Raw genomic sequence first — 27,071 nt, forward strand, 5'->3', positions numbered from 1 at the left:
CAGGACCATTACTTATTGCACGCCCCTCGTAACGTTCAATGCGGTGTTTCCGACCGGGCTATTACCCAGGCTGTGATAACGGTTATCAGCCATAGAGTAAATTGGACACACTTCATGTGCGCCATTGTCGAAAATTCGAATAACACAACTTCTAGCGCATTGCTTTATTTTGTCACGTGGGTACAACATGAATAAATACTGATAAGATACGGTGCATTCCGCATCACCCTCAGTCAAAGCCCTCCGTGGCTCAGATCGGCCTTGGGGTGATCCGTAACACACAGCCTGGCTGAGGGTGAGCGGAATAAACCGCGTATAGAACTGCGGTCCCCATCGCTTTACACTGATGAAGACAGCAGGCATGTTGTACTGCAGTCCCCATCGCTTTACACTGATGAAGACAGCAGGCATGTTGTACTGCAGTCCCCATCGCTTTACACTGATGAAGACAGCAGACATGTTGTACTGCAGTCCCCATCGCTTTACACTGATGAAGACAGCAGACATGTTGTATTGTAGTCCCCATCGCTTTACACTGATGAAGACAGCAGACATGTTGTACTGCAGTCCCCATCGCTTTACACTGATGAAGACAGCAGACATGTTGTACTACAGTCCCCATTGCTTTACACTGATGAAGACAGCAGACATGTTGTATTGTAGTCCCCATCGCTTTACACTGATGAAGACAGCAGACATGTTGTCAAAATGTGTGAAGAGAAGAAACATGCATGGATCGATTCACCAACCCGATCAATCGAATTATGGACTAACATCTAGAATTGTGATATTTGTGCACTAAACCACAGAGCACAATTCTAGATGTTTGTTAGAGTAAAAGCGAAACTACATGGACCGTTCTGAAGGCACCCAGTGCTACAGATGTGGTGTTCTTCTACTTCGATGTAGGTTAGACATCCAGGTAATAAGATACGCCAAAAAGTAGTTACTCAAGCAACTGGATATGGTTTTGGAAACGCTTGAAATCCAAATTGTCTTCATCTCGACTTTGCTTCACCTTTGTTCCCTTTGGAATCCAAATTGTCTTCAGTCTGAATTGTCTTACAACCTTTCCTATTGGACATCTGAAATTGTCTTCATTCATAGTTAGAGTATAAAAGACCTGTTTCTTCCAGGTCACTTCAGTGTCACTGACGAAGGATAGTGAATTCTATCCGAAACGTCTGGCCGTTTCCAAAACCATATCCAGTTGCTTGAGTAACTACTTTTTGGCGTGTTCTTCTACTGTCTTCACTGATGGCCTAAACTCCCCAACTACAGATATGTGATGTAAGAAAGTTGTCTCAGAATGTGGCCAAAGATGCGTCCGTTTATACAAGTAAACTATGAAATGTCCCCTGCTGCGCTTATGCTTGTTTTAAGCACTGACATTATGTTGAAAGGTTTGCACTTTTGAGTACTAATGAGACCTACGTGATGCGGAAGCAGGGACTTAAGGACTGGCTTTTATGTAATCCTGCTAAGAAAATTACAAAGGGAAACAACAGTTCCCGAATCGGCCGGAAACGGCTCAAGGTTTCAGCTAGTCCTCTGCCAGTGACTCAGCGAAATTCAGGACTGGATTTACCAGCGTTTAAACCAGCAGCTGGTAACAAGTTTGAAAGCATGCAGGTAAACGTGAGATACAGATTTCCGTTTGGGCAATGACGAAAGGGACCGTTTCCAAATTTTATCCGGTAGCTTGAGTGACTAAAACCTTGCGTATCTTACTACCTGGATATCTCACATGTAGTTTCTGTAATAAAATGTCAGTGCTGTAACTGTCCCGTTTAGCCAGTAACTGATCCCCAAAGCTTTGAAGCTGGCCCGCCCGTGAGTGAGCAGCGTTAGGAGCGGAAATTACAGGACATTTCTGACGTCACCTACGTCATAAGGTGACGTTGCCTGCGTCATCACGCGACGTCACCCACAACTGACGTCCCTGTCGCATCCATCAATCCTGTTGACAGGCGCGTAATTTTCCCGGTGAGACCGTGTCCCTGCGTTCAGACTTATTATCTGTAATTACTTTCCCCGCGCGGGGGGCAGATATTACAGCTGACCGGTCCGGAGGAGGCACCTGCACAGAAAGTATGACCTGCCGAGGACTCATTTTTATCCCCATGTCTTTGTTTTGTATCTTATTTGGCTGTCGTTTTCTCTTAGCCTCCTTCACCGGCCTCTCTGGGAAGCTTGGCAGTTAGGTCGATTCGCGATTTTTAACCGGGAATATGCCTAGCCCGTACAAGCTTTCCGGTGTATTTTCCTTTCCCGGCATAATATTCCCGGTTAAAAATCGCCTGAAACGTCCAAAACCCAGTTGCTGGAGTAACTGCCATTTGGCGTATCATATTACCTGGACGTCTGATCTCCGTGCACGTTGGAGGGATGTTACTGGCGTATCATATTACCTGGACGTCCAATCTCCGTGGACGTTAGAGGGATGTCATTGGCGTATCATATTACCTGGACGTCTGATCTCCGTGCACGTTAGAGGGATGTCATTGGCTGGGAGAAGTCAACTCGTCACACCCACAAAGGAAGAGATTTTTTACTTCGAGTAACCAAATAAAGAACACTACAAGTCCGAAGATTTAGCGCCTTTATGTAAACCCATCAAACGTCCACTTGGAGCGAACTCCGCTTAACCACCGACCTTCTGCTGAAAGGGTCGAACTTTAACAGATTAAGAGATGAACATCTGCACGTATCACACATGTACGTCTTACCTGCACGTATCTGACATGTACGTCTTACCTGCACGTATCACATATGTACGTCTTACCTGCACGTATCTCATATGTACGTCTTACCTGCACGTATCACATATGTACGTCTTACCTGCACGTGTCACATATGTACGTCTTACCTGCACGTATCTCATATGTACGTCTTACCTGCACGTATCACATATGTATGTCTTACCTGCACGTGTCACATATGTACGTCTTACCTGCACGTATCACATATGTATGTCTTACCTGCACGTGTCACATATGTACGTCTTACCTGCACGTATCTCACATGTACGTCTTACCTGCACGTGTCACATATGTACGTCTTACCTGCACGTATCACATATGTATGTCTTACCTGCACGTGTCACATATGTACGTCTTACCTGCACGTATCACATATGTACGTCTTACCTGCACGTATCACACATGTACGTCTTACCTGCACGTGCCACATATGTACGTCTTACCTGCACGTATCACATATGTATGTCTTACCTGCACGTGTCACATATGTACGTCTTACCTGCACGTATCTGACATGTACGTACAAAGTGGACGCCACGCCAGTTCCCTCGTTAGGAAATTGTGTATTCTTATAATCCTCACGGGGTAAAAACTACGCATTTGTGTCGAAATTGTGACCGCTGATCTCATAGTAAAATGTTTGAACTTATGAACATATGCCCCTCATATCAGTCACTGTGTTCTGCATCTGGAAAGTCCCTCATATAATCACGGTCAAAACTGGTCCACTCGAGTTTTTTTTAGCCATTTTTTTACGAAAATCTTAAGGTTTAAACTTTGTGAGAAACGCCCTCATATAATCAGGCTTAAGAATTGTTCAACAAGTGATAACTTTTATCCAGTTCATGCCAAGAGGTTTGAACTTTTTTAAGCTCCGCCACCGAAGACACATGCAGTTACAGGCTGGGATGGATGTACATGTTACACCCGTTGAGACGAGACCCTGGAGCAACCTGAAAACTCAAGATTTATTTTATTTATTTATTTATTGTACTTCCCATATGAAAATGGTGGGGAGACAAAACAGGTGATACCACCTCTGCAAGTTGTCTCCCCTAAACAAAATACACATTCAAGTGAATAATAATAATCAACAAAGGTATATACAAACATAATCGGAAGCAAAAGATAACTTATATACAAGTACATATGCAATTAAATAATAAGAATCACAAAATGGCATATACAGTGATAATCGGAAACAAATATAACTTATATACAAAATGCACAATGACTAAATACGAACTGAAACGATTAACGTGCTCTCGTTGCGAAGCACGTCGAACAGGAGCAGAACGAGATCCAGGTACATGGGGTGTCTGTATCGTAGAGGTGTGTGAATCGGTTGTGTAGGTGTTTTAACAGCTGTCGTTTGAAGGTGGATATGTGTGAGGACTGAGAGACACAGCGACCCATGGCTCTAAGGAAATGATCTGTCCATTTCGAGAGCTCTGTAATCTCTGGTCCAGTCTGCATAGTCACCAAGGCTTTGCAAGTTTGCACAAGTTTAAAACAATCGCCGGATTTCCACAGAAACCACACTTTTATGGGCTTGCTGAAAGCCATGTATCTAGCAAATTGAATGTTTTTTTGAATAAATGCCTTCCACAAAGCTATGCTTCTAATAGAAAGCATGTGCATCATTCTCGCGTTCCTTTGTTTGTATGTTTGTTTGTTTGTTTATTCTTTATATTTAATTAATCAAGATGAAAGCTTTAAGTCTGTCCGTTACAGGAAGTCCGGCTGGTTGGCCGCCCGATGGCAAATGTCCCCGGGAGGTGCCGGACCGTCCGGCGGTTCTATGATTAATGTTCCCCCGAGCGGAGTTTCGGACCGTCCGGTGATCAATCAGTGGTTGTTTCCATTGTCTGGCGGTTCAGTGATAGATTTGTGGGTGTTACAGACGTCATGATACTTCAAGATGAAGCCGTGGCTGTTAGAAGGTGCCCGATCGTTCAATACCGGCCGAGATTAAGTAAGACCTTAATCAATCTCGCCACAATGGTCCGGCAGGGATGACGCGGCCCGGGCAGGGATTCTGTGGTCCGGGGGATTAGGTGATCCATCCCATCCCGGTACTCCGGGCAGGGGCGGTCATGACATCCATCAGTCTTTGTTACAAAGTTTAGCGGTGAGAGTTGGAATCATTACCATAGAATAGCCCTGAACTTGCGTGAGAGTTAGAATTATTACCATAGAATAGACCTGAACTTGCGTGAGAGTTAGAATTATTACCATAGAATAGACCTGAACTTGCAGCAAAAGGAAGCATTGACTCTCCGACCAGACGCCGTCCTCAGCTAGACTCGGGTTTGGGCCTGATGACGGAACTGAAGGAAATCTAAGTACTAGTACAGTACTGTTCACCAAGGCCTATAAACTTTAGCGCTTACTGTCAATGGTTTATATATCCGGAGAGATAAAATTATATCGTCAAGACATCCCAACAAACCCCCATATCTATGCCCCCCCCCCCCCCCCATCAGATTTATTACGGGTCCTCCTTGGTTTTCTCGTGCGTCGGAGTCCCACTGTTTTAGCTGACGACGTACCAATAAAGCAACGCGTCCTACCCCATGCCCGACCTCTCACGGGCGTGCCTCGGAGTAACCGAATGAAAATGAAACAGATTTTGATATTAATTCCGCATTAATTCTGCTCACGGCGCGGGAACGAGGGCGGCCAATTACCGCCGCACGTCCGGGCAGCGCGTGACGTCCGGCCGCCGGGACTAATCAGGTCCCCGCGGTCATCAGTCCCCCCTTATCCCCGTCAGTCCCGCGGTCCTCGCGCGCTCATCAGTCCCGCTAACCCCTTTGCTTCAGGACAAATACAGGTGGCGGAGACACTCTACATCAAATCACCGGCATCGCACTGCTACCTACAGGTGGCGGAGAGAAAACGCTCTACTTAAGGACTTTACTTCATCACCCAAATACAACGCGGTGTAGAACGGTTAACGGGACCGGTTGAAGGAAAACTCGCTGCGGTTACAGAACAGCGGAGAGACGACAGCCTCGCCTGGAAGCTGTCCACAGGTATGTTACACTTGTATACTGTAGCCCTGTAGGGCCACCGCTGTCGCGATATCTCATGTCCCTGTTAGAGGCCGTGCAGAGGCGGGCGGCTAAGTTCATTCTGCGTGCCATTGCGAATGCTGGTGAACTTGACTATTCTTGTTCTTGGCTGTTCATCGTGGACTATAACGACAGATCATTGTACCTCAACATGTTCCCTCCTATATTTGTTAAGTCCTGAGGACATATATACGATTAGGGCTTATTTGACTATAGATATGTCTCTTTCCACCAGACCAAAAAGAAGCAGTTGGTGATACATGTTAATGCCGTTTCTGTGGTAGTGCTGGCGTTGGGTGTGAGCACTTATACAAAATACAGATGTAGCGAAAAGGCTGACTTCGAACCTGTCACGGCCTGCTCCGACCACGACAAATGAAATGTTACCGCCCCCTAAGTCGTCACACGGCAGCGGTACCACTTCCCCGTCGTGTCAGTGTTCGGGCAGCTGCATCACTGCTCGGAAGGAAATCATGGCTGGGTTCAGACTCGCGTTTTTGAGACGACTTGCGCTCGACTCAGTGACTTGGAGTCGACAGGGAAAACGCGAGTGTAAAACGGGCCAGCGGTGCCTGTCGTGATGCGCGGTTGGGTGAAGGTTACCAGCTCAAAAAAGAACAAGAAACAGTCATGCCTTCAGATACCAGAGTTACCTACTCTCCAAGCGGAGGTTGAGTCGCGTAGATATATATAGTAGTAGTCTGAATATTAGAGGAGCGCCGGTGTAATTTTTCCGACTACTACTATATCTACGCGACTCAACCTCTGCTTGGAGAGTAAGAGTTGCCGACCTAGGATTGATGTGTTCAAAAATTCGTACTTTCCCAGAACTATCGTAAAGTGGAATTTGTTCTCACCAAGTACAGTAGGGGCCTGTTCTCTGGGTAGTTTTAAAGAACGATTGCAGATAGATGTGCAAAAGCTAGGTGTGACGGATCGTTCAGTGTAATATAACCAGCTGCTGCCGCGCCGCGTGCCTGTGAAGCTGGTGTGTTACGCCGAACGGCGGTTATACCGGCTATATAGATACAGATACAGATACAGATACCATGGAAACACCACCAATCCACGCCAAGAAACCACGTGTCACGTTTATTGTCAATACGCAGGTTGCAATCCGGAATAAACCTGGCGCTACTGGCGTGCTATTAGCTCCAGATTCTTTCCATGCCCGGAGAAATAAAGTGTGAAATAAAAATGTCCATGACGCATGTATAAAGTTATAAAGTTACGCCCCCATTCGGAACCGTTTCCATTGGAACCGTTTCCATAGGAACCGTTTCCAGTGATGATCGGCGGATAATCTGTCATTATAATCCTGGTGCGTCCTGGTGTCCACTAGGAAATCAGGTGTCCAGCGGGCCGGGGCATGGATATTCATGGTCCGGGGCATGGATATTCATGTGTCCGCAGGTAATCACTGGGTACACTGACCTGGCACGGACACTAGTGTAGTGGCAGTACAGGAAGTTACTTTGTAACACAAAGTAGCGGCTAGTGAAGTGGCAGTAACTTTGTAACACAAAGTAGCGGCTAGTGAAGTGGCAGTAACTTTGTAACACAAAGTAGCGGCGAGTGTAGTGGCAGTTTAGGAAGTAACTTTGCAACATATAGTAGCGGTTAGTGAAGTGGCAGGAAGGGTAGAAAACGGTGGTCAGTTAATCATGTTACAACAGCCTCATTACTCAGATTGGTCCTACTGACTGTAGTACACAAAGTGAATTATGTTTATATTTAGACATGTGAAACATCACGTCCCCCTACCCATCACGAACAATGACACTAACGATGACACAGCAGTGCCGCCCAAATGTGGAACATCATGGTCCCTTACCTGTGACTAACGATGACACTAACGGTGACACTAACGATGACACAGCAGTGACACTAACGATGGCACTAACGATGGCACTAACGATGACACTAACGATGACACAGTAGTGACGCCGAATGACGAACGTCTGCCTTGATTTAATAACGCCGTGGTCGGAGCAGATTAGCGTCTGTGGCTGAAACATTCCGAACCGCGAAACGAGTCCCCTGTCGCTGCTCTGCGCTTATTACTCACAGAGCCGGAATATTCAGACAGGAATTTAGCTTTCCCGTGCGGAGTTCAGAACTAACGCTTCTGTTAACGGAAGAGCACCCTAATGTGTCGGTAGTGTCGGTACGAGCTCGCTGGGTACAGGGGAATGTTTTTGAATTGTCATTGCCCAGAAGCCAGATGTCCTGCCGATCTTGTGCCCTTGGGAGAAGTACTTTACACGACTTTTCTCACTCCAACCAGGTGTTAAAGTGGCTACCTGACTGGAAGACGGTGGAAGGAGAGGGTTGGGCTCCACCTCCCGATACTGTGCCTCAGACACAGTAGATAACAACCCACCGTCTCTATGCCACGGGGCTGCCTTACTTATGGAGTTGTACAGCTGCAGTGGTCTATACTCCACAATGCTCTCCACTGCGTGCTGTAGTTCTCTGTGAGCTTCCTTTAATAGCTGTTTTACCCCAAATGTATTTTTAGGTATCCCCTTAGTAGTGCATATGTTGATAGCATATCGGAAAAACTACCGGCATTTGCTGCTCATATAGGATTTGGGTAGAAAACGTACTTTGCAGGTTTGCCTATAAAATTTGCAAAACCAGTGTTCAGTACTAAACCTATCTCTCAGTATGATCATTTCCACCTTCCATCGAGTTGGTTTAATGCCTATAGAAGTGGTCTGCATGGATTTCCCAGTATCAAATAGTCCTGAGAGTTTCGTATCCCCCAGGCCCCTCGGGGGCCCACTGGTGCATTTCCACAGTCCAACCGTCTGGTACAATTTCATGACACCAGATTCCAAAACCACACAACTCTTGGACTAGTAGATGTCCCGGCCAGGCGTGGTGACGTCAGTAGCCATGGTAACGACATGGATTAGAATCGGTTGTATTTATTTAGCTGAACGTCTCGGTTTTGGATTTATGGCTCTTCCCACATGCATCAAGTTCGTCTCCAAACCTCGCACCTGGATGTTTGCCTTCTCAGCGAAAATCCGACATCGCGCCTTGCCCTTTGCAGAGATCCTTCTGCAAACCGAGACCTGCTCCGGGCCAGACGCACATGTTGATATTTGATATTGGTTCTTCTGGAGCCGGGATTGAGTCTGTCAAACCAGTGTTTAACAGCGCACTTCAGAGATATAGCACAGTTCCCGCGGGTATTACTACTTCTACAGACTAGTGTTTAACAGCGCACTTCAGAGATATAGCACAGTTCCCGTGTGTATTACTACTACTACTACTACTACTACTACTACTACAGACCAGTGTTTAACAGCGCACTTCAGAGATATAGCACAGTTCCCGCGTGTATTACTACTACTACTACTACAGACCAGTGTTTAACAGCGCACTTCAGAGATATAGCACAGTTCCCGCGTGTATTACTACTACTACTACTACAGACTAGTGTTTAACAGCGCACTTCAGAGATATAGCACAGTTCCCGCGTGTATTACTACTACTACTACTACAGACTAGTGTTTAACAGCGCACTTCAGAGATATAGCACAGTTCCCGCGTGTATTACTACTACTACTACTACAGACTAGTGTTTAACAGCGCACTTCAGAGATATAGCACAGTTCCCGCGTGTATTACTACTACTACTACTACAGACTAGTGTTTAACAGCGCACTTCAGAGATATAGCACAGTTCCCGCGTGTATTACTACTACTACTACTACTACAGACCAGTGTTTAACAGCGCACTTCGGAGATATAGCACAGTTCCCGCGTGTATTACTACTACTACTACTACTGACCAGTGTTTAACAGCGCACTTCAGAGATATAGCACAGTTCCCGTGTGTATTACTACTACTACTACTACTACAGACTAGTGTTTAACAGCGCACTTCAGAGATATAGCACAGTCCCCGTGTGTATTACTACTACTACTACTACAGACCAGTGTTTAACAGCGCACTTCAGAGATATAGCACAGTTCCCGTGTGTATTACTACTACTACTACAGACCAGTGTTTAACAGCGCACTTCAGAGATATAGCACAGTTCCCGTGTGTACTACTACTACTACTACAGACTAGTGTTTAACAGCGCACTTCAGAGATATAGCACAGTTCCCGTGTGTATTACTACTACTACTACTACTACAGACTAGTGTTTAACAACGCACTTCAGAGATATAGCACAGTTCCCGTGTGTATTACTACTACTACTACTACAGACCAGTGTTTAACAACGCACTTCAGAGATATAGCACAGTTCCCGTGTGTATTACTACTACTACTACTACAGACCAGTGTTTAACAACGCACTTCAGAGATATAGCACAGTTCCCGTGTGTATTACTACCACTACTACTACAGACCAGTGTTTAACAACGCACTTCAGAGATATAGCACAGTTCCCGTGTGTATTACTACTACTACTACTACTACAGACCAGTGTTTAACAACGCACTTCAGAGATATAGCACAGTTCCCGTGTGTATTACTACTACTACTACTACAGACCAGTGTTTAACAACGCACTTCAGAGATATAACTGCCGTGTGTATTACTACCACCAGTCACTCAGAGTCACAGGACGGGCTACCATGTACTCATGGGTTAGCTGTGCCTGTAACCATGGGTTAGCTGGACCTGTACTCATGGGTTAGCTGTGCCTGTAACCATGGGTTAGCTGGACCTGTAACCATGGGTTAGCTGGACCTGTAATCATGGGTTAGCTGGACCTGTACTCATGGGTTAGCTGGACCTGTAACCATGGGTTAGCTGGGCCTGTAACCATGGGTTAGCTGGACCTGTAACCATGGGTTAGCTGGACCTGTAACTATGGGTTAGCTGGGCCTGTAACCATGGGTTAGCTGAACCTGTAACTATGGGCTAGCTGGACCTGTAACCATGGGTTAGCTGGTCCTGTAACCATGGGTTAGCTGGACCTGTAACCATGGGTTAGCTGGACCTGTAACCATGGGTTAGCTGGGCCTGTATCCATGGGTTAGCTGGACCTGTATCCATGGGTTAGCTGGACCTGTAACCATGGGTTAGCTGGGCCTGTAACCATGGGTTAGCTGGACCTGTACTCATGGGGTACCTGGACCTGTAACCATGGGTTAGCTGGACCTGTAACCATGGGTTAGCTGGGCCTGTATCCATGGGTTAGCTGGACCTGTATCCATGGGTTAGCTGGACCTGTAACCATGGGTTAGCTGGACCTGTATCCATGGGTTAGCTGGACCTGTAACCATGGGTTAGCTGGACCTGTAACCATGGGTTAGCTGTGCCTGTAACCATGGGTTAGCTGGACCTGTAACCATGGGTTAGCTGGACCTGTAACCATGGGTTAGCTGGACCTGTACGTAACCATTGGTCAAAATACCAAATGGTTAGTGAGCGTGGTAACCATAGATGAAAACGTTTAAAATATTCGTAGTTTTTTTTTACTATAACATGAAATTATGTGAAGCAGGTAGATGTAGATAAACAACTTCATGGTTTATACCAGAAATGTTGCATCTATTCTTGCTATTTCTAGCATTTGTGAAGTGACAGGTTTCGCGTTTCTTCCCAGATGTGCGTATTGTCGCTGTTTCTCTTTGGTGAAGGGAAAAGGCTAAAATGTAGAAGATTACTGCTTCTACAGGATGCACGTTTCATGCCTGAACTCCCGTTGGTTCTGTTTTACCGCTGCTAGGATGGAGTGAGTTATGATATCAGATACAGTTGGCCTCAGCTAAACATGTCATCAGGTGATTAAACGTTTTAAAGACTACTTTTCCATTAACCAAAAGGAAGAATGATGACATCAATATTAGATGATTAAGATTATTCGACCATAGAAGCTTTGTAGATCACGGAAAAATAGTCTACAGTTTTTCTTTTTATCCGACCGCGCATCTTCAGAATCTTGACGACTCAGAATTCTACTCACACTTCACTCCACTTCAGCATCTAAAAATTAAAACTCATTTGAGTCCAGGGATGGAATTAAGCATCGGCTTGTACAGATGTGCATTTTGCGGCCGGAGACATGAAGAAAACGGTACAAAATAAATTTTGAAAGCCCGATGAAAACGCGTAAAAACCCAGCCGGAGCCTAACCTCTGACTGGAGAGTAGCATGTGCAGTTCTATTCTCCCACAATACATACAAACTGGGTCGTTGAAATCCTTTATTTCGTGTCAATTGAACCTCTCTTGTACTGCTGTTTGCTTCGACGGACGTCCAAGCGAAAATGTGATCAACAACTAATTTCATTCTCGAGAGGATATGCGCATTCACTTTTGTGCCAAATTTCAACTCATTTGATTAAAAAATAGATATGTTTATTGCAAGTTCTTGCCCGAGGGCTAATTGCAGGTACAAACAACATGTAAAATAAGGAAAATACAAAGGTGCTAGGAACTACATTCTATGACTATATGCTATGCTAGTGTACATTATACTGGTTTTGTTGGGTATAAAAATAATCTCGCTACAAAACCACCTGTATCAGTTACTTTCTGACTCGTCCGTGTCCATTTGTAAGTTTAAGTACAGGAGCGGCACATTTCGGTTTCATATGTTTCAAAAATTCTCCGGCTGGCTTCATCCTCCACACCCAGCAAACATGACCTATCCGGGAAATATCAAGCCACGTTTCGCACAAAAGTGTTGCTATATTTAAGGTAAAGTGGGTCGGCTTGCGAGCTATCTTTGGCGTTAGCAGATCCGCGGGATCGGGGAGATATCTCTTAGAAGGTTTTGAATGTTCTCTTGCGTAAGGCAGAGTCTGCTACTTACTTAGTACTTACTTATGCTCTTCGTCCCATGTGGGACATAAGGCTGTGATAAGTTTCCTCCACTGAGGCTTTGAGGCTTTTTTTTCTCACATTTTATTCACAAGTTATAAATTACAAAACATTCAAAGATAATCACTTAAAACTAAACACAATCATTATAGAATATTTACACGAGCATTCCCTTACCATATTTTACACACTAGTGTCTTACTATCTACTCCACCATCGACATATGCAGTACTATATACTATAACACATTTACATATTGTTGCAGGGGCCATTCCCACTGGCTTTTTTTGGCTAGGGTTTGCTTCCTAGGACTTTTTTTACAGGGGTGTTTTATCCCCCCTGGATTTTTTGTGCTAGGGTTTCTTCCCTAGGACTTCTGTGCAGGGGTGTCATCCCTGGGTTTCTGTGCAGGGTTTTCCTTCCCTGGTTTCAATTTTACACATATCACAAAGTTACAGAAATATTACTCAAACATTCCCATTTGAGGCTTTATTTTCATCCATTTGCAGAGAGATACAAACATATTTCAATGCTAGTCTTCCTGGACTTAAAATACACAAGTGACAACGTTACAGATACAGATACAATACTGGGGCCTGTGCCAGACAACAGTCTGCACATGAAGGTAAAGGCAGAACGTTGGAGGTAGCCGTAGGTACTAGTGCTGGCAGTCAGTCTATCAGGGCTCTAGCCAGCGTCCGTTTTTCCGTCAATTGACGGAACTTTGCTGCGTGTGACAGAAAAATTTTAAAACCGATCCGTCAACTTTGACGGACAAAAATCCTTGGTGGAAGCTACAGGCGGCTTGGTTACGCTGTCCACGGCCGTAAAAGCGACACACTGTTTGTTTTGCTATTGTTATGATTGTTGACAATGTGTGTCGGCGCCCTTTCGCATACGATAATCTCATTAAAAACCTGTTTTCAAGGTCTCAGTTCAGTGTCTCTAACTCCTGGAATAGTGTTTTCGTGGTTTCGCGACAATGGGAGTTGGCTGACGGAAAAAAAATTCTAGCTTTTTAGAGCCCTGCAGTCTATGCAGACTCTGGAACTACGTAAGGACAATGATATTGTAGACTATAATACAAAATACATAAACTTAATGATGCAACTTGGAAATTATTAAGGTAAAATCCAAAGATCGATTCGAGGGGCTTGTTTTCCGATGGGCGCATGCCGTCGGTGGGCGCATGCCGTCGGTGGGCGCATGGCGTCGGTGGGCGCATGCCGTCGGTGGGCGCATGCCGTCGGTGGGCGCATGCCGTCGGTGGGCGCATGCCGTCGGTGGGCGCATGCCGTCGGTGGGCGCATGCCGTCGGTGGGCGCATGCCGTCGGTGGGCGCATGCCGTCGGTGGGCGCATGCCGTCGGTGGGCGCATGCCGTCGGTGGGCGCATGCCGTCGGTGGGCGCATGCCGTCGGTGTCTTCTTAGCCTTAGTACTTCTCATAAATAAACCGGTATTTAATGATGATTGGTTTATTGGTTTATTTGAAAATTGAGGATACCTGGCAGCCAAAGGCTGAATTGCGTATCTTCTTACAGGGATCACAATAACAATCATTTAACATTATACATAAATCTCAAAAACAAACACTTCGAATTGAACGTACAGTACTAAATGTGGAGGAAACGAGTAAACTGCAGTTTTGAAATTCTGTCGTTACAGATAAAATCAATTATAAATATATCTCTGCTATCTGTCAATTAGCTATAGCTATAAACGTCATTTCCTGATAGCAAAAGTATCGTATCACACAAATAGGAAATATATTGCTCTTGAAGCCGTACTAATTACTTTACATCGTCGTTGAGAAGTCGGACCAAGTAGGGTATAGGGGAGTCCCTGTATCTATTTGTTCTACATTTAACCACTCTGAGTTTGTTAGAGTTTATGGTGTTTCGTCCATGGAGCTGACCTGTCTTCTGTGGGAGCATGTCTGGGCCCAGTTTCATTGCGAATTTTCTGCATAAGTCCTCGCGTCTTTGTTGCAGTGTTTGAAGGCCGGCGCGCTCCAGTGCAGCTTCGTAGAACGTGTACTGTCCACCCAAGATGGTACGGAGAGCTCTCTTCTGGATTCTTTCCAACCGTGCAGTGTGTTCCTTGGTGAGTCCGGGATGCCATACAGGCACGCAGTATTCTACTACTGGTCTGACATAGGATATGGATACTTGGAGCCAATCATCCACCGTAATGTTGAACTTTTTCAGACTTCTAACCATGAAGAGTCTTCCGTTGGCTTTGGAGATCATTTGTTATACATGCGTATCCCGTTTTAAGTTTGACTGTAACCATATTCCCAAAAGACACGAGACTACCACGATCTCCAGCGGAGTGTCATTGATTTTGAGAACTGGAGGGGCAGGCGGAAGCTTCATAAGTGAGAAAATCATAACCTTGCACTTGTCTGCATTCAACAGCATGCGGTTTTGACTGGCCCACTGATCAAAGTCATTGAGCTCTTCCTGCATGATAGATGGCGCATCATGTTGTCGCGTCTCTGCCAACGACAGGTCGTCAACAAATTTCCACTCACTAAGGGGAGACTCTCTAACAGCGTCATCGAACACAGCCAGGAAAATAATGGGCCCAAGTAGTGTTCCCTGAGGTACTGAACAGGACAGCGTCTGCCACGTAGAGAGCTCATGTCGATACCTGACGCGTTGACGGCGGTTGAGCAGAAAGTTAGCTATCCAAGGTGTCAGACATGGTCGTGCACCAAGCTGTAGTAATTTGGAAATAGCAATGTTATGATCGATCCGGTCGAATGCCTTTGAAAAATCCGTCATGACAAGTGTAGTGATGTTGCCCAATCTATCAGAGTTTCTCGCCACGTAGTCTGCATTATTTACATAATTATCCCCTCATGCAGGTTTTATATGGTTTCCTGTCGTGTTGTGATGTCCGCGGACTGACCCTTCAGATTTGCAGTAATTACATCAGAGAAACCACAGATCAGACGAGCTTCGTAATGGCGTTATCGATCATACAAACAAGCTTTAATCTTACAAAAATATTCCTGAAATTTCGGTCCGTTCGCTGCGAACGTTCTCATAATCAATTAATACTCCTTCTTACATGTAATTGCAAGACTTTTTGTACCAGGACTCCAAAGCTGGTCATTTGCTTCCAATTGTGCGAGCTTCTGGCTTCAAAGTAAACGATCAATAAATGGCATCAAAGCTTTCATCATCACAGTCTTTTTCGTCCGCTCTGTTAGCAACAAGGCCAGCAAGACGTCTGCAGGGCTTTACGCCTGTCCCACAGATCTAGAACTCCGCTGTCGGTACGGTTCTGTCTCTTTCTTCTCCCCCATGTATGTTTATGTGTTTTTTTGCTGTGTGTCCCTGTTTTTTTTGCTATGTGTATAAAGATTTCCAATGAATTGTGACACTTATAAATACACACAGCTAACGCATACGGTCCTGAGCTCGCTCGGGACTAACTCTGCCCCTAACGAGCAGGATCCACCTTACTATTCTTGCGTCAGGATGTTTCCGGGGACAAACAGAAAGTCACTTTTCTCTAACAACCACAGATTTCGCCTGAATGCACCAGAAGCCTTCCCTAAGCCGTCAATTTGTAGGTCTGTATCAGTCCTTCTCAGAGCCTCCGTACAGATGGGAGGTCAGATGAAGCCTGCTATTTCTGACACAGTTTCCAGCAAACCTCATTCTTCTGACACTTATCTCAGCTATCCGTCTGGGGAAGAATGAATATTCTCCAACAGAGGTTTGGTTACGCAATCGCCGCAGGAGAAGAAAAAAAGCGTACGGTTCTCAGTAGAAAGCCATAAAACACGTGAAAGAGTTGGTATCGCGGCTCAGCTTGGAGGGTGCTGAAAGCGCACAGCTCGGCCAGCCCCGTGCGCACATCGCACACTCTAGGATGGCAGGCAGTTGTCTGCTGTTGTTTTTTATTTACGTCAGATACATCACCAGACACGTCTATAAGAGCGATCCAAATGTTTTGGTTTACAGTGTTATATTGTGATGTCAGACGCTTGTTCACATATGACATGACAGGTTTCAGGGAACGTTTCCAAGAGGGAAGCAATCACGGGAAGCATGTTCCATAAAGATGTAGTTCCGGGAAACATTTAGTTCCGGGAATGAAGCTTTCCGCGTGGAACAGCTCCCTGAGAGGTGGATTATTGGATCATGGAGGAAGAAAGAGGGACTTGCGTCCATGGAAGTTCTTGCTGAGAAAGTTCTGAGTAGCTGAGTTCTGCCGAGCACTGGCCGTGGGCTGGCAGTCACTGCGCTTGCTAAGAAGGTAATGATACCACTTCGCTGGCTTCTACTGCAGTACACCATGGATGAAGATTGGGCAATGTGCCGCTTTAGGTAATCACTGGCCTCACCGGCAGGAGTTGTAGGATAAGGAAGCACGACCAAGTCTTTCGGTCAGGACCGCAGCCAGTTCTTACCTTCCTCCGGGCAATTCTAATGTTGGATAGTTCTGTTACAGACGGTCACCGAAACGTCGGTCCTGAATAAAACACGCGGCTGTGCACAGAACTTTGTTCTCCGTTGCCTGTCACCAACCTGACGAAACTGTGGTGTGGTTTGGAGGTGGGTGATGGGGACTCCCCATTGTTAAGTAACGCCGTAGTGTGGGAGAATTCCTAACATATGATTTCTGTCGATCGAGTCCAATGCTTTAAAGTTATATCAAAACTCTTCTATCCGGGGAAAGTTTGGCACTGAGAATCTCGTCACCAAACGGCCAAGACGAAAGAACACGCGTGAAGGTCTTTGAAACATCATGAAAACTGTTTTAGAATGTTATATATACACTCACCCAAATCCGATGTGCGCACTGACTGAGGATTTAACATCTTACCACGCACCGGGCGAAGCTGCCTGGAGATCCAAACAAGGAGATTCAAATAAATCAAACGAAATCAAAGCTCAGTAAACAGCACGTATGCCGAACTTTACAGGCGCTTCGATCTAAGAAACGGTCTCCTGTGTAAATCTTGTTGTTTGACAGTTTGACACATATGTGGGTAGAGAGTTGTAGACAACGCCAATGCTTTGACTTCGCACACACCCCTCTGACGGGGACGCTGTTGTTGTCAGCGATAGCGCGAAAAGAGGCATTGATCCCGGGATTGATCCATTTCCTTCAGAAGTAGGCCCAGGAGACAGACGTGCAAACAAAGTGTAACAATGAACACGTCATAGAACCAGCACGTAACCACCAGCCTGACGTACGCTACGTACGCAGTCGTACGCTACTCTAAAACTTACGAACACATCTCTTCGCCAAATAATCATGCCTTTGTTCCAGACTTTAAGGTATCATTCATGTATTTCTTTTTGCCACCCCTACCCATGTACTAAAAATAAATACCATGGAAATCCATCCGCAACATCTCGAGTTATCATGTTCACAGAGAAACGTACGTACAACACCGTAGGTAAGAGCCAGGTAAACCATTTTCGCACTTGACTTTTCTCTTTACAACCGCCAAACACCAGTCAAATATCGTGAAGATTCTCCAGCAGCTTCTTGAGTTATGCTGTCCACAAACAAGCGCACAAAAAATACAAAGCTGATTGCAGTACCGTAGAAAAACTCATAAAGTTCCATTCACAATTTCTCGAATTAACGTTATATGCTGTCGAGCTACACATAGAGTTTTATACCCATCACTCCGATGGACAGCCACTCATAATCGAGTGTGGCAAGTCTATACGGTTTGCTGTCCTGTTTTGACGGGCCTTCCTCGCCTTTCACTCTATGAAATAACCGCAAACATACTCTTCTTGGCGAAGATACAGTTGCATGCAAAATTATTCAACCCCCTTCACATGTTTCCTATTTTGGCAAGATAAGAAACATTACAACTGCAAACTAGTACCAAATCATATGACTTGTGAACACCTACTTTATTACAATTCATTACGAGAGCAATAGTCAAGATTTTATTGCATAGTTCATCCAAATATGCAAATTTCCTAGAAAAAGCAGTTTGCAAAAGTATTCAACCCCCTGCAAGGATGTGTCTTTAGGTCTGTGTGCAGCACCCCTTAGCTGCAACTACCTACTGCAGGCAGGACGATAGCCTATCACAAGGGGGTTGAATAATTTTGCAACCTGCTTTTTCTACAAAATTTGCATTTTTGGATGAAATTTGAAATAAAATCTTGGCTTTTGTTCTTGTTTCAGATTGGTATAAACTAGTTGTTCATCAGTCATATGATTTGGTACTAGTTTAGTCCGGATGCGATGGTATCATAATGCCCCATGCAAGGCCGGATTCGGACAAGTTTGGCGATGATAATGGTTTAAACAAGTCCGAATTTGGACCTGTACCTACACCTGTACCTGTACATGTACCTGTACCTGCACCTGTACCTGTACCTACACCTGTACATGTACCTGTTCCTGCACCTGTACCTGCACCTGTACCTGTACCTGTACCTATACCAGTGTACCTGTACCTGTAATGTACTTAAGTGGCACCTCTTATGAATATGAGGATGAACTGAACTGAACTGACATATCTCAGGCAGACAGTGTTTGACGACTGCCTTCGGTTGGCGGTAAAAGTTACTGCCGGTAAAAGGCAAAAGTTACTGCCGGTAAAAGGTAAAAGTTACTGCCGGTAAAAGGTAAAAGTTACTGCCGGTAAAAGGTAAAAGTTACTGCCGGTAAAAGGTAAAAGTTACTGCCGGTAAAAGGTAAAAGTTACTGCCGTTAAAAGGTAAAAGTTACTGCCGGTAAAAGGTAAACGTTACTGCCGGTAAAAGGTAAAAGTTACTGCCACGTTCAGGAAACAGAAAAAAGGTGGCATTTAATCAAAGGAAGCTCCGAAGGTGGCTGCGTGTATTTTTACCTGAGACTTGACAAAAGTTTGACGCGCCCGTGTTAGCTCGCCGCGACCATGAATTTTTCATGCGGCGGTAAGTATTGCGTTAAAAGGTGTGGAGGCAGGAAGCGGGCGCGCGTGCCTACGTTACTGACCTTTAGCGCGATCTAATACAGGCTTAACGCTTATTCCTTTCCAATCCAGTTACGGCCATTAAAGGCTTAAAACGGAACCTCATGTTTGTGTCGCTCTGGACCTTTCAATTGCCCCAAAAGGTTGGCTTTGACGCGCTGATCCGCGGAAAGTGTATAAAAGAGAGGAAATGAAGAGTTCTCAGTTATAGACTGGCTCAGCCGGCCCGACAGCGTCTTCGGCGTGAAGAGTACGTGCCTTAAGGTAGGTCTGGTGCGGAAAGGTTCGGCGTAATGTGGGGAATCATGGAGGGTGTTAGTAGGTAATGCGGCGGGATTGTCGTGTATGCCGCGGTTTTAATGCTGACATTGCAATCATCTAACATGGCTCCTTAGGTTGTCCTACTTGCCGTAGATTTACTTAAGTCAAGTCAGAGCATTTCCTCCTGTGTGGCTACTATAATGCATACTTTAACAGATGTGCGGCCTGACTTGAGTTGTCCTGAGTTATGTACACTGAGTACAGTCTCAGTGAGAGTTATGTACACTGAGTACAGTCTCAGTGAGAGTTATATAGAGGGCCTGCATGCCTTTTTCCGTTAAGCGTTACGAGCCATTTTAATTCACCGTTAATCGTTACCGACCCGTTTTAGTTCAACGTTAATCGTTATCGGTATATTCTTCGTGAAGCGTTATTGGTCGTTTTAATTCAACGTTAATCGTTATTTGTTATCCCGAATTCCCCGTTAAGCGTTACCAAGAAATTCTTCGTAGCAAGTCACGAAGTCAAATGCCAGATGGAGTCCCTGAAAATGCGGGAAATGACGTTTCAAAGGGTCCAGATTCCAAACATTTCCCGGTCTCCCGGCCTTCGGCACTGGACATGGTAAAAATATGTTGCGAAAGCGTCGCCCTCAAAAACCTATTCACTCATACAGATTTTAGTGTTAAATTTAGCTTAGTTTCCAGGTAAAATGTACTCCTCGGATGCATAAAATGAGGTTTCTCCGGACCTCCCTTCGGTTCGGCTTGCGCCTTTGGCGCTCACGACGACATGGCGAAAATATGTTGGGGCGTGGTTCGTCGCACCAAAAGACTTTTCTCTTTAATAAAACCTTAATGTCATTTGATTTAGCTTCCTCTGCCAGCAAATTTTTGTCCTTCAAAATGCAGGAAGTGGCGCCTCAGACGGTCCAGATTTTGAAATTTCCCCGGACTTATTTTGTAACGTTTCGTGCCTTCCGAGCTGAAATGGTCAAAAATATGTCGGGGGTGGAGGTCAAAGCTATATAACCATGTGTTATTCTGATGAAAAATGCCATTAAGCCAGCGTCGGAGAAATTTGCCCCAAAACGCAGGAAATAGCATTTCATAGGGTCGTGATTTAAAAAATTTCCCGGGGGGAGCATGGCCCCGGACCCCCTCTTAGTAGGATGCGTCGCGCCTTCGGCGCTCCATGTGCTGAAAATTTTGTCAGCAATAGGCCTCCCCCCACCCCATAAGAAACTTGCTGTCGCCGCCTCTGTAGCGAGAACACTGTCCCCAGGTGTCATTGACGCAGCGGACATTGTCCCTGTCATTCACTCGGGTTCTTGGCACCTTTTCCTTCTCACAATGTCATTAGTCAACGATTTTCACCCATTGAGATACGCTATTATAAATCTAGCGTAAATCTAGCGTTGTAGAAATAGGAATGCGCGTCAATGTTACAATTGTGCTTTGTAACCCCTCCTGAATTCACCGTTAAGCGTTACCGGGCCTCCTGAATTCACCGTTAAGCGTTACCGGGCCTCCAGAATTCACAGTTAACCGTTACCAAGACACCCCCCCCCCCCATGCAGACCGTCTTATATACACTGAGTATGGACTCAGTCAGAGTAAGAGTTATGTACACTAAGGACAGTCTCAGTCAGAGTAAGAGTTATGTACACTAAGGACAGTCTCAGTCAGAGTTATGTACACTAAGGACAGTCTCAGTCAGAGTTATGTACACTAAGGACAGTCTCAGTCAGAGTAAGAGTTATGTACACTAAGGACAGTCTCGAGTAAGAGTTATGTACACTAAGGACAGTCTCAGTCAGAGTAAGAGTTATGTACACTAAGGACAGTCTCAGTCAGAGAAAGAGTTATGTACACTATGGACAGTCTCAGTCAGAGTAAGAGTTATGTACACTAAGGACAGTCTCAGTCAGAGTTATGTACACTAAGGACAGTCTCAGTCAGAGTAAGAGTTATGTACACTAAGGACAGTCTCAGTCAGAGTAAGAGTTATGTACACTAAGGACAGTCTCAGTCAGAGTTATGTACACTAAGGACAGTCTCAGTCAGAGTAAGAGTTATGTACACTAAGGACAGTCTCAGTCAGAGTAAGAGTTATGTACACGAAGGACAGTCTCAGTCAGAGTAAGAGTTATGTACACTAAGGACAGTCTCAGTCAGAGTAAGAGTTGTGTACACTAAGGACAGTCTCAGTCAGAGTAAGAGTTATGTACACTAAGGACAGTCTCAGTCAGAGTTATGTACACTAAGGACAGTCTCAGTCAGAGTAAGAGTTATGTGCACTAAGGACAGTCCAGTCCAGTCAGAGTAAGAGTTATGTACACGAAGGACAGTCAGAGTAAGAGTTATGTACACGAAGGACAGTCAGAGTAAGAGTTATGTACACTAAGGACAGTCTCAGTCAGAGTAAGAGTTATGTACACTAAGGACAGTCAGAGTAAGAGTTGTGTACACTAAGGACAGTCTCAGTCAGAGTAAGAGTTATGTACACTAAGGACAGTCTCAGTCAGAGTAAGAGTTATGTACACTAAGGACAGTCTCAGTCAGAGTAAGAGTTGTGTACACTAAGGACAGTCTCAGTCAGAGTTATGTACACTAAGGACAGTCTCAGTCAGAGTAAGAGTTATGTACACTAAGGACAGTCTCAGTCACAGTAAGAGTTATGTACACTAAGGACAGTCTCAGTCACAGTAAGAGTTATGTACACTAAGGACAGTCTCAGTCAGAGTTATGTACACTAAGGACAGTCTCAGTCAGAGTTATGTACACTAAGGACAGTCTCAGTCAGAGTAAGAGTTATGTACACTGCTTCCTCCAGCCCGCTGATATCCGCGGCATTTCTGCTCGCACCTCCGTTACGGTGTCCAAAGTAAACCCAACATGAAGCCTTCTCAAACCGCTGATTAAGGATTTAGCCGGGAGTCCAGCCTGGCTGGCTATGGTCTGCTCCCGACAGTGGCTACCTGTTTGGAGCGGGCCGAAGCAAACAAGGCTGGACTCCAGGCTACCACTGATGGAGCCTGACGGGCGCTCCTGGTGACTGAAAACTGCTATTGCCCTTTGATTTGTCCGCTCGTTTCATTTCAGCCACTAAGGAAAAAAAAAAATTATTGGCCAAACAGAATTTCTGTCACTCTTTGACTTTGCCTACCCAGGTATCGTCCTTATAGTAGCTAAGCTTGAGGGTTCGATGCGGCTGAGACCCTTTTGTCTATGTTGTCTGACAATGCGGTCACACGCTGAACCTAGCCTTATGAATGCAACTACTTCGACTCCGTCGGACTGCCCCATGGCCGTTGCAATGTTGACTTTGATATTTTCCGAGATGATGTCAGGATTGTTTAGTAACATCTCACGCCACCTGCAGCGCTCTGTCAGGATTGTTTAGTAACATCTCACGCCACCTGCAGCGCTCTGCGGGGACTGGAGACCTGGGAACCAAACGTGCCGAGCACAAGGAGTAACTACGATATTGTATTGTGCTGTTGCAGTTTGATAACCGAGAAATGTATCTTTTACTGACGATATGTACTGACCACGCACTGCGTTCCTTTGATAATGATTTTGAGGATACTCCTGGTCTGGCATGCCAGAGGTTCGTGAGTATTTTTTCCGTTAGATTTGAAAATTCCCATAATGAAAAAAAGGGTAAATACATAAAAGATTGCATTGGTTGTAAAAAGTTCTCGCATGATTCGTTAGAGGTTCTTCTCAAATCAACGTGCTGCATGGAATCTGTAACTTGTGTATTCTTTAACAGATTTGCAACTTGATCTGCGCTGACTTGCCTGGGAGTTATGTCTGTTGTCTGGGCATCAATCTGGTGATATTTGCAGTTTTATTCGCATCCTTACGGAACATCTTTAGTGATATTTGCAGTTTTATTCGCATCCTTACGAAACATCTTTAGTGAGATCCATCATAACACCCGACGGGTGGTGTAAGTGGATAGATACTGCATTTCGATTTTTTCTATGAAGGTTCAATAATGATAGACATCAGAATTGCTGAAGAATAGGTTTTATACACTGAGTTGATGGAGACAAATCTTAGATAGTAGTACAAGGCAACCGGTAACAAAAGTAAGACAAAGTCGAGACAGAATTGATTTCAATGAGTCAATTAGCTCCTGTTGTTGGGGTGCGGGAGCTAATGTTACATTTTGATTCGTGCGCTCTGAAATTTAGCTTCGAAGGGAAATCAAAAAGTTTCAATGTTGTTGAGAGAATCTGATTTTCCTACCCCAGCACCACCCCTACAGCAAACGTCTCCGTGGCTTGGGTGCGCCTGGGGTGACTTTGCCTGCGTTTCCTTACAAGGTGATATCCCTGGTCTGGTGCGCCTGGGGTGACTTTGGTGGCTTGGGTGCGCCTGGGGTGACTTTGGTGGCTTGGGTGCGCCTGGGGTGACTTTGGTGGCTTGGGTGCGCCTGGGGTGACTTTGGTGGCTTGGGTGCGCCTGGGGTGACTTTGTCTGCGTTTCCTTACAAGGTGATATCCCAGACCTCATCGTGATGAACGCCACCGGCTCAGTCTCTTGGTTGTTGCGATGTTGATGTTGTCCGTGATGATCGCATGACGGGATTGTTTAATAACATCTCACGCCATCTGCAGCTGCAACGCTAGCGCTCGATACGAACCTGCGCTATGCCATAGGGACTGGAAGCCTTGTCGTATCTAAACAAGACGAGCGCAATGCTTTTTAATTTAGTACAATAACTACAACATTGTCTTATGTAGTCTCCATTCAAATCAAGCAAGCTGAAAGGTTTCTTTTACTGCTATTGATTAGAAACTGTCCTGCTCTAATGTTGTATGCGAGACCGACTTCAAATACTTCAAAAACGATTTTAGATGATGTCATGATTGACATGGTATCCATGCATGACCTGACACATTCGGCCTGTTCTGTGTGCGCATAAACGAATTAACGAAAAAAACGTTACTGTACGTTCGTGTGCCCAATGGCCGAGTACAGGTCGTCTACCGTGTCACCAAAAACATAGAAACATTGAGATGAAACTATGCACGAGTTAAACTTACAAAGTTACCAGCCCGACTGGGACAGAGGGTGGTGCGGAATGCACCGTGCTGTATTTTTATGTTGCAGCCACAACATAATAAAAGGGAAATGCCCCAGAAGTTCAGAAAATCTGATGTCTACAAACAAAGATCGTAACAGTAGCAGTTCCAACGTCAGAATCCCTGATTACAACACTTTTTGATAGAGGAATGTTCTGTCGGGGACCTGGTCGTTTGACCAGTCTTAGGCCCCGTTCATACTAGGATTCGCGTATCGGGATATATCCGGATACGGTGTAAATCAGGATATATCCATTTGCGTTCATACTAGGGTCAACGAATCCGGATATGATTATTCGTGTCCAAAATAAGATCCGGATATATCCTAATTACACCATCTGATGCTGCTTGGCGAAGTCAAACTTAACTCTTAAGTAGCGTTTGCTTTGGTGTAGCATGGTAAACGAGCTGCGTCACGCAGGTAGATGATGCCAACGCCCGAAATGAACAGTAGAAAAGTAAAGAAATGCAACCAAAATGAAGGAGTGTTTGCACGGCTACAAGTACACGTCTTCACACCTTACTAGAAAACTTGAAAATGATCTTTATTCTTAACTGACCGTTCTAGAATGTTCTTTAGAACAGGAGTTCGTACCTGCCAGGTGCGAACACCTACTACGCAGCCCGTTGCCTCATCCTTACCATGCTACACCAAGCAAACGCTACTTAAGAGTTAAGTTTGACGTCAGATCCGACAGTGAATCCGGATACGTGAATCCTATTGCGTTCATACCAGGGTTCACCCCGCAGCGAATCCGGATAAATCCACCTCTAGATGTGGATTCGGCGTATCCGGATATATCCCATAAAGATCCGGATTCGGACCGTTCATACCAGGGTTCGCGAATCCGGATTCACCACGAATCAGGATATATCCGGATACGCGAATCCTAGTATGAACGGGGTGTTACATGTTGTTTGGGCCATCTCTGGATGCCATCAGCGCGCTGATTGAGTCGTATAGATGTACCGAGTGGAATGTCATGCGTGGGCCGTTCGATGCAGGCGTTTCTCTTCGCATTACACGGGCTTCCGTACAATAATTCGAAGGAGCTTTGCATGCGCCAATTCGACAACTTTATTGCTTATTTACTACATGATATTCTGTGTTCCCTGCAGCCCCTGATGGCGGCCCACCTGTGCATCCTGCTCCTCCTGACAGCCATCCGCCTGGCCCACGGAGCCGAACCTGCCCACGGAGCCGAACCTGCCCACGGAGCCGAACCTGCCCACGGAGCCGAACCTGCCCACGGAGCCGAACCCGGCCCGCTGGCCCACGGAGCCGAACCTGCCCACGGAGCCGAACCCGGCCCGCTGGCCCACGGAGCCGAACCTGCCCACGGAGCCGAACCCGGCCCACTGGCTCCATGGCCAGACACAGAAGCCCCGCGGGAACGAGACTCGGGCACGACACGGGAACCCTGGGAACGTGCTTTGTTGGAAGACATGGCCCGCGTACTGGGGGCTCTGGCTTTGTATGACGCAGACATGGAAGGTACGAATCGAGGGTTATACATGCTTTTCCAAAGTCTTCCTAATCGCAACCGCTGCGAAGCTCTTTCACTAATTCCTGCCACCCCCCCCCCCCCCCCACACACACACACACAGACACGTCCCGTGTACACTGTATCACAACCAGTAATCGTTTAGATTTCTAGGGAGGACCAATCAGACTGCCACGGTTTTCATCACTGTTGATGCCCCTTTGGGCCAGAGCAGCGACGTTTTGTTTGTGCAGCCTTTTAGTACCTTGGTAATATGTGTATATGACAGCTCTGTAGGAATCACATGACTAAAACTGCCTTCCTTCCCTTCTGCTCCAGTCATGAACCAGGAAGAGACGTCACCGCCCTTCACACACGGGGGTGCGGAGTTGGGACAACTTCTGACGGACAGTTTCTTACTCCAGAGTACAGACAAACGCCAGAGTCCGGGGAAACGGCAGAGTCCGGGGAAACGGCAGAGTCCGGGGAAACGGCAGAGTCCGGGGAAGCGGCAGAGTCCGGGGAAACGGCAGAGTCCAGGCAAAAGAGGTGATGACGAAATAACCCTGCCTATGGGGCTTCGCTAAAACCCGTTTTTCTCTTCAGCTCTCAGTGAGTCCAGCACTAAAAGGAGCCAGAGT

General features: G+C 45.7%; 1 protein-coding gene across 2 annotated transcripts; it reads left to right on the forward strand.

Annotated features, from left to right (window-relative positions):
• Nucleotides 1–5,529: 5,529 nt before the first annotated feature.
• On the forward strand, nt 5,530–27,048 carry LOC118415108 (glutenin, high molecular weight subunit DX5-like). 2 transcript variants are annotated; one of them, XM_035819467.1, is made up of 3 exons: nt 5,530–5,800; nt 26,066–26,441; nt 26,770–27,048. In XM_035819467.1, the coding sequence occupies exons 2-3, from the start codon at nt 26,072–26,074 to the stop codon at nt 27,015–27,017; spliced, it is 618 nt and encodes a 205-aa protein (XP_035675360.1). In that variant the 5' UTR covers nt 5,530–5,800; nt 26,066–26,071; the 3' UTR covers nt 27,018–27,048. The 2 variants fall into 2 exon arrangements, with proteins under 2 accessions (XP_035675360.1, XP_035675361.1); XM_035819468.1 differs by lacking the exon at nt 5,530–5,800 and adding an exon at nt 19,707–19,851.
• The last annotated feature ends 23 nt before the right edge of the window (nt 27,049–27,071 follow it).

This window comes from Branchiostoma floridae, chromosome 5, assembly GCF_000003815.2.
Source record: "Branchiostoma floridae strain S238N-H82 chromosome 5, Bfl_VNyyK, whole genome shotgun sequence".
In the NCBI taxonomy this organism is placed as follows: Eukaryota; Metazoa; Chordata; class Leptocardii; order Amphioxiformes; family Branchiostomatidae; genus Branchiostoma; species Branchiostoma floridae.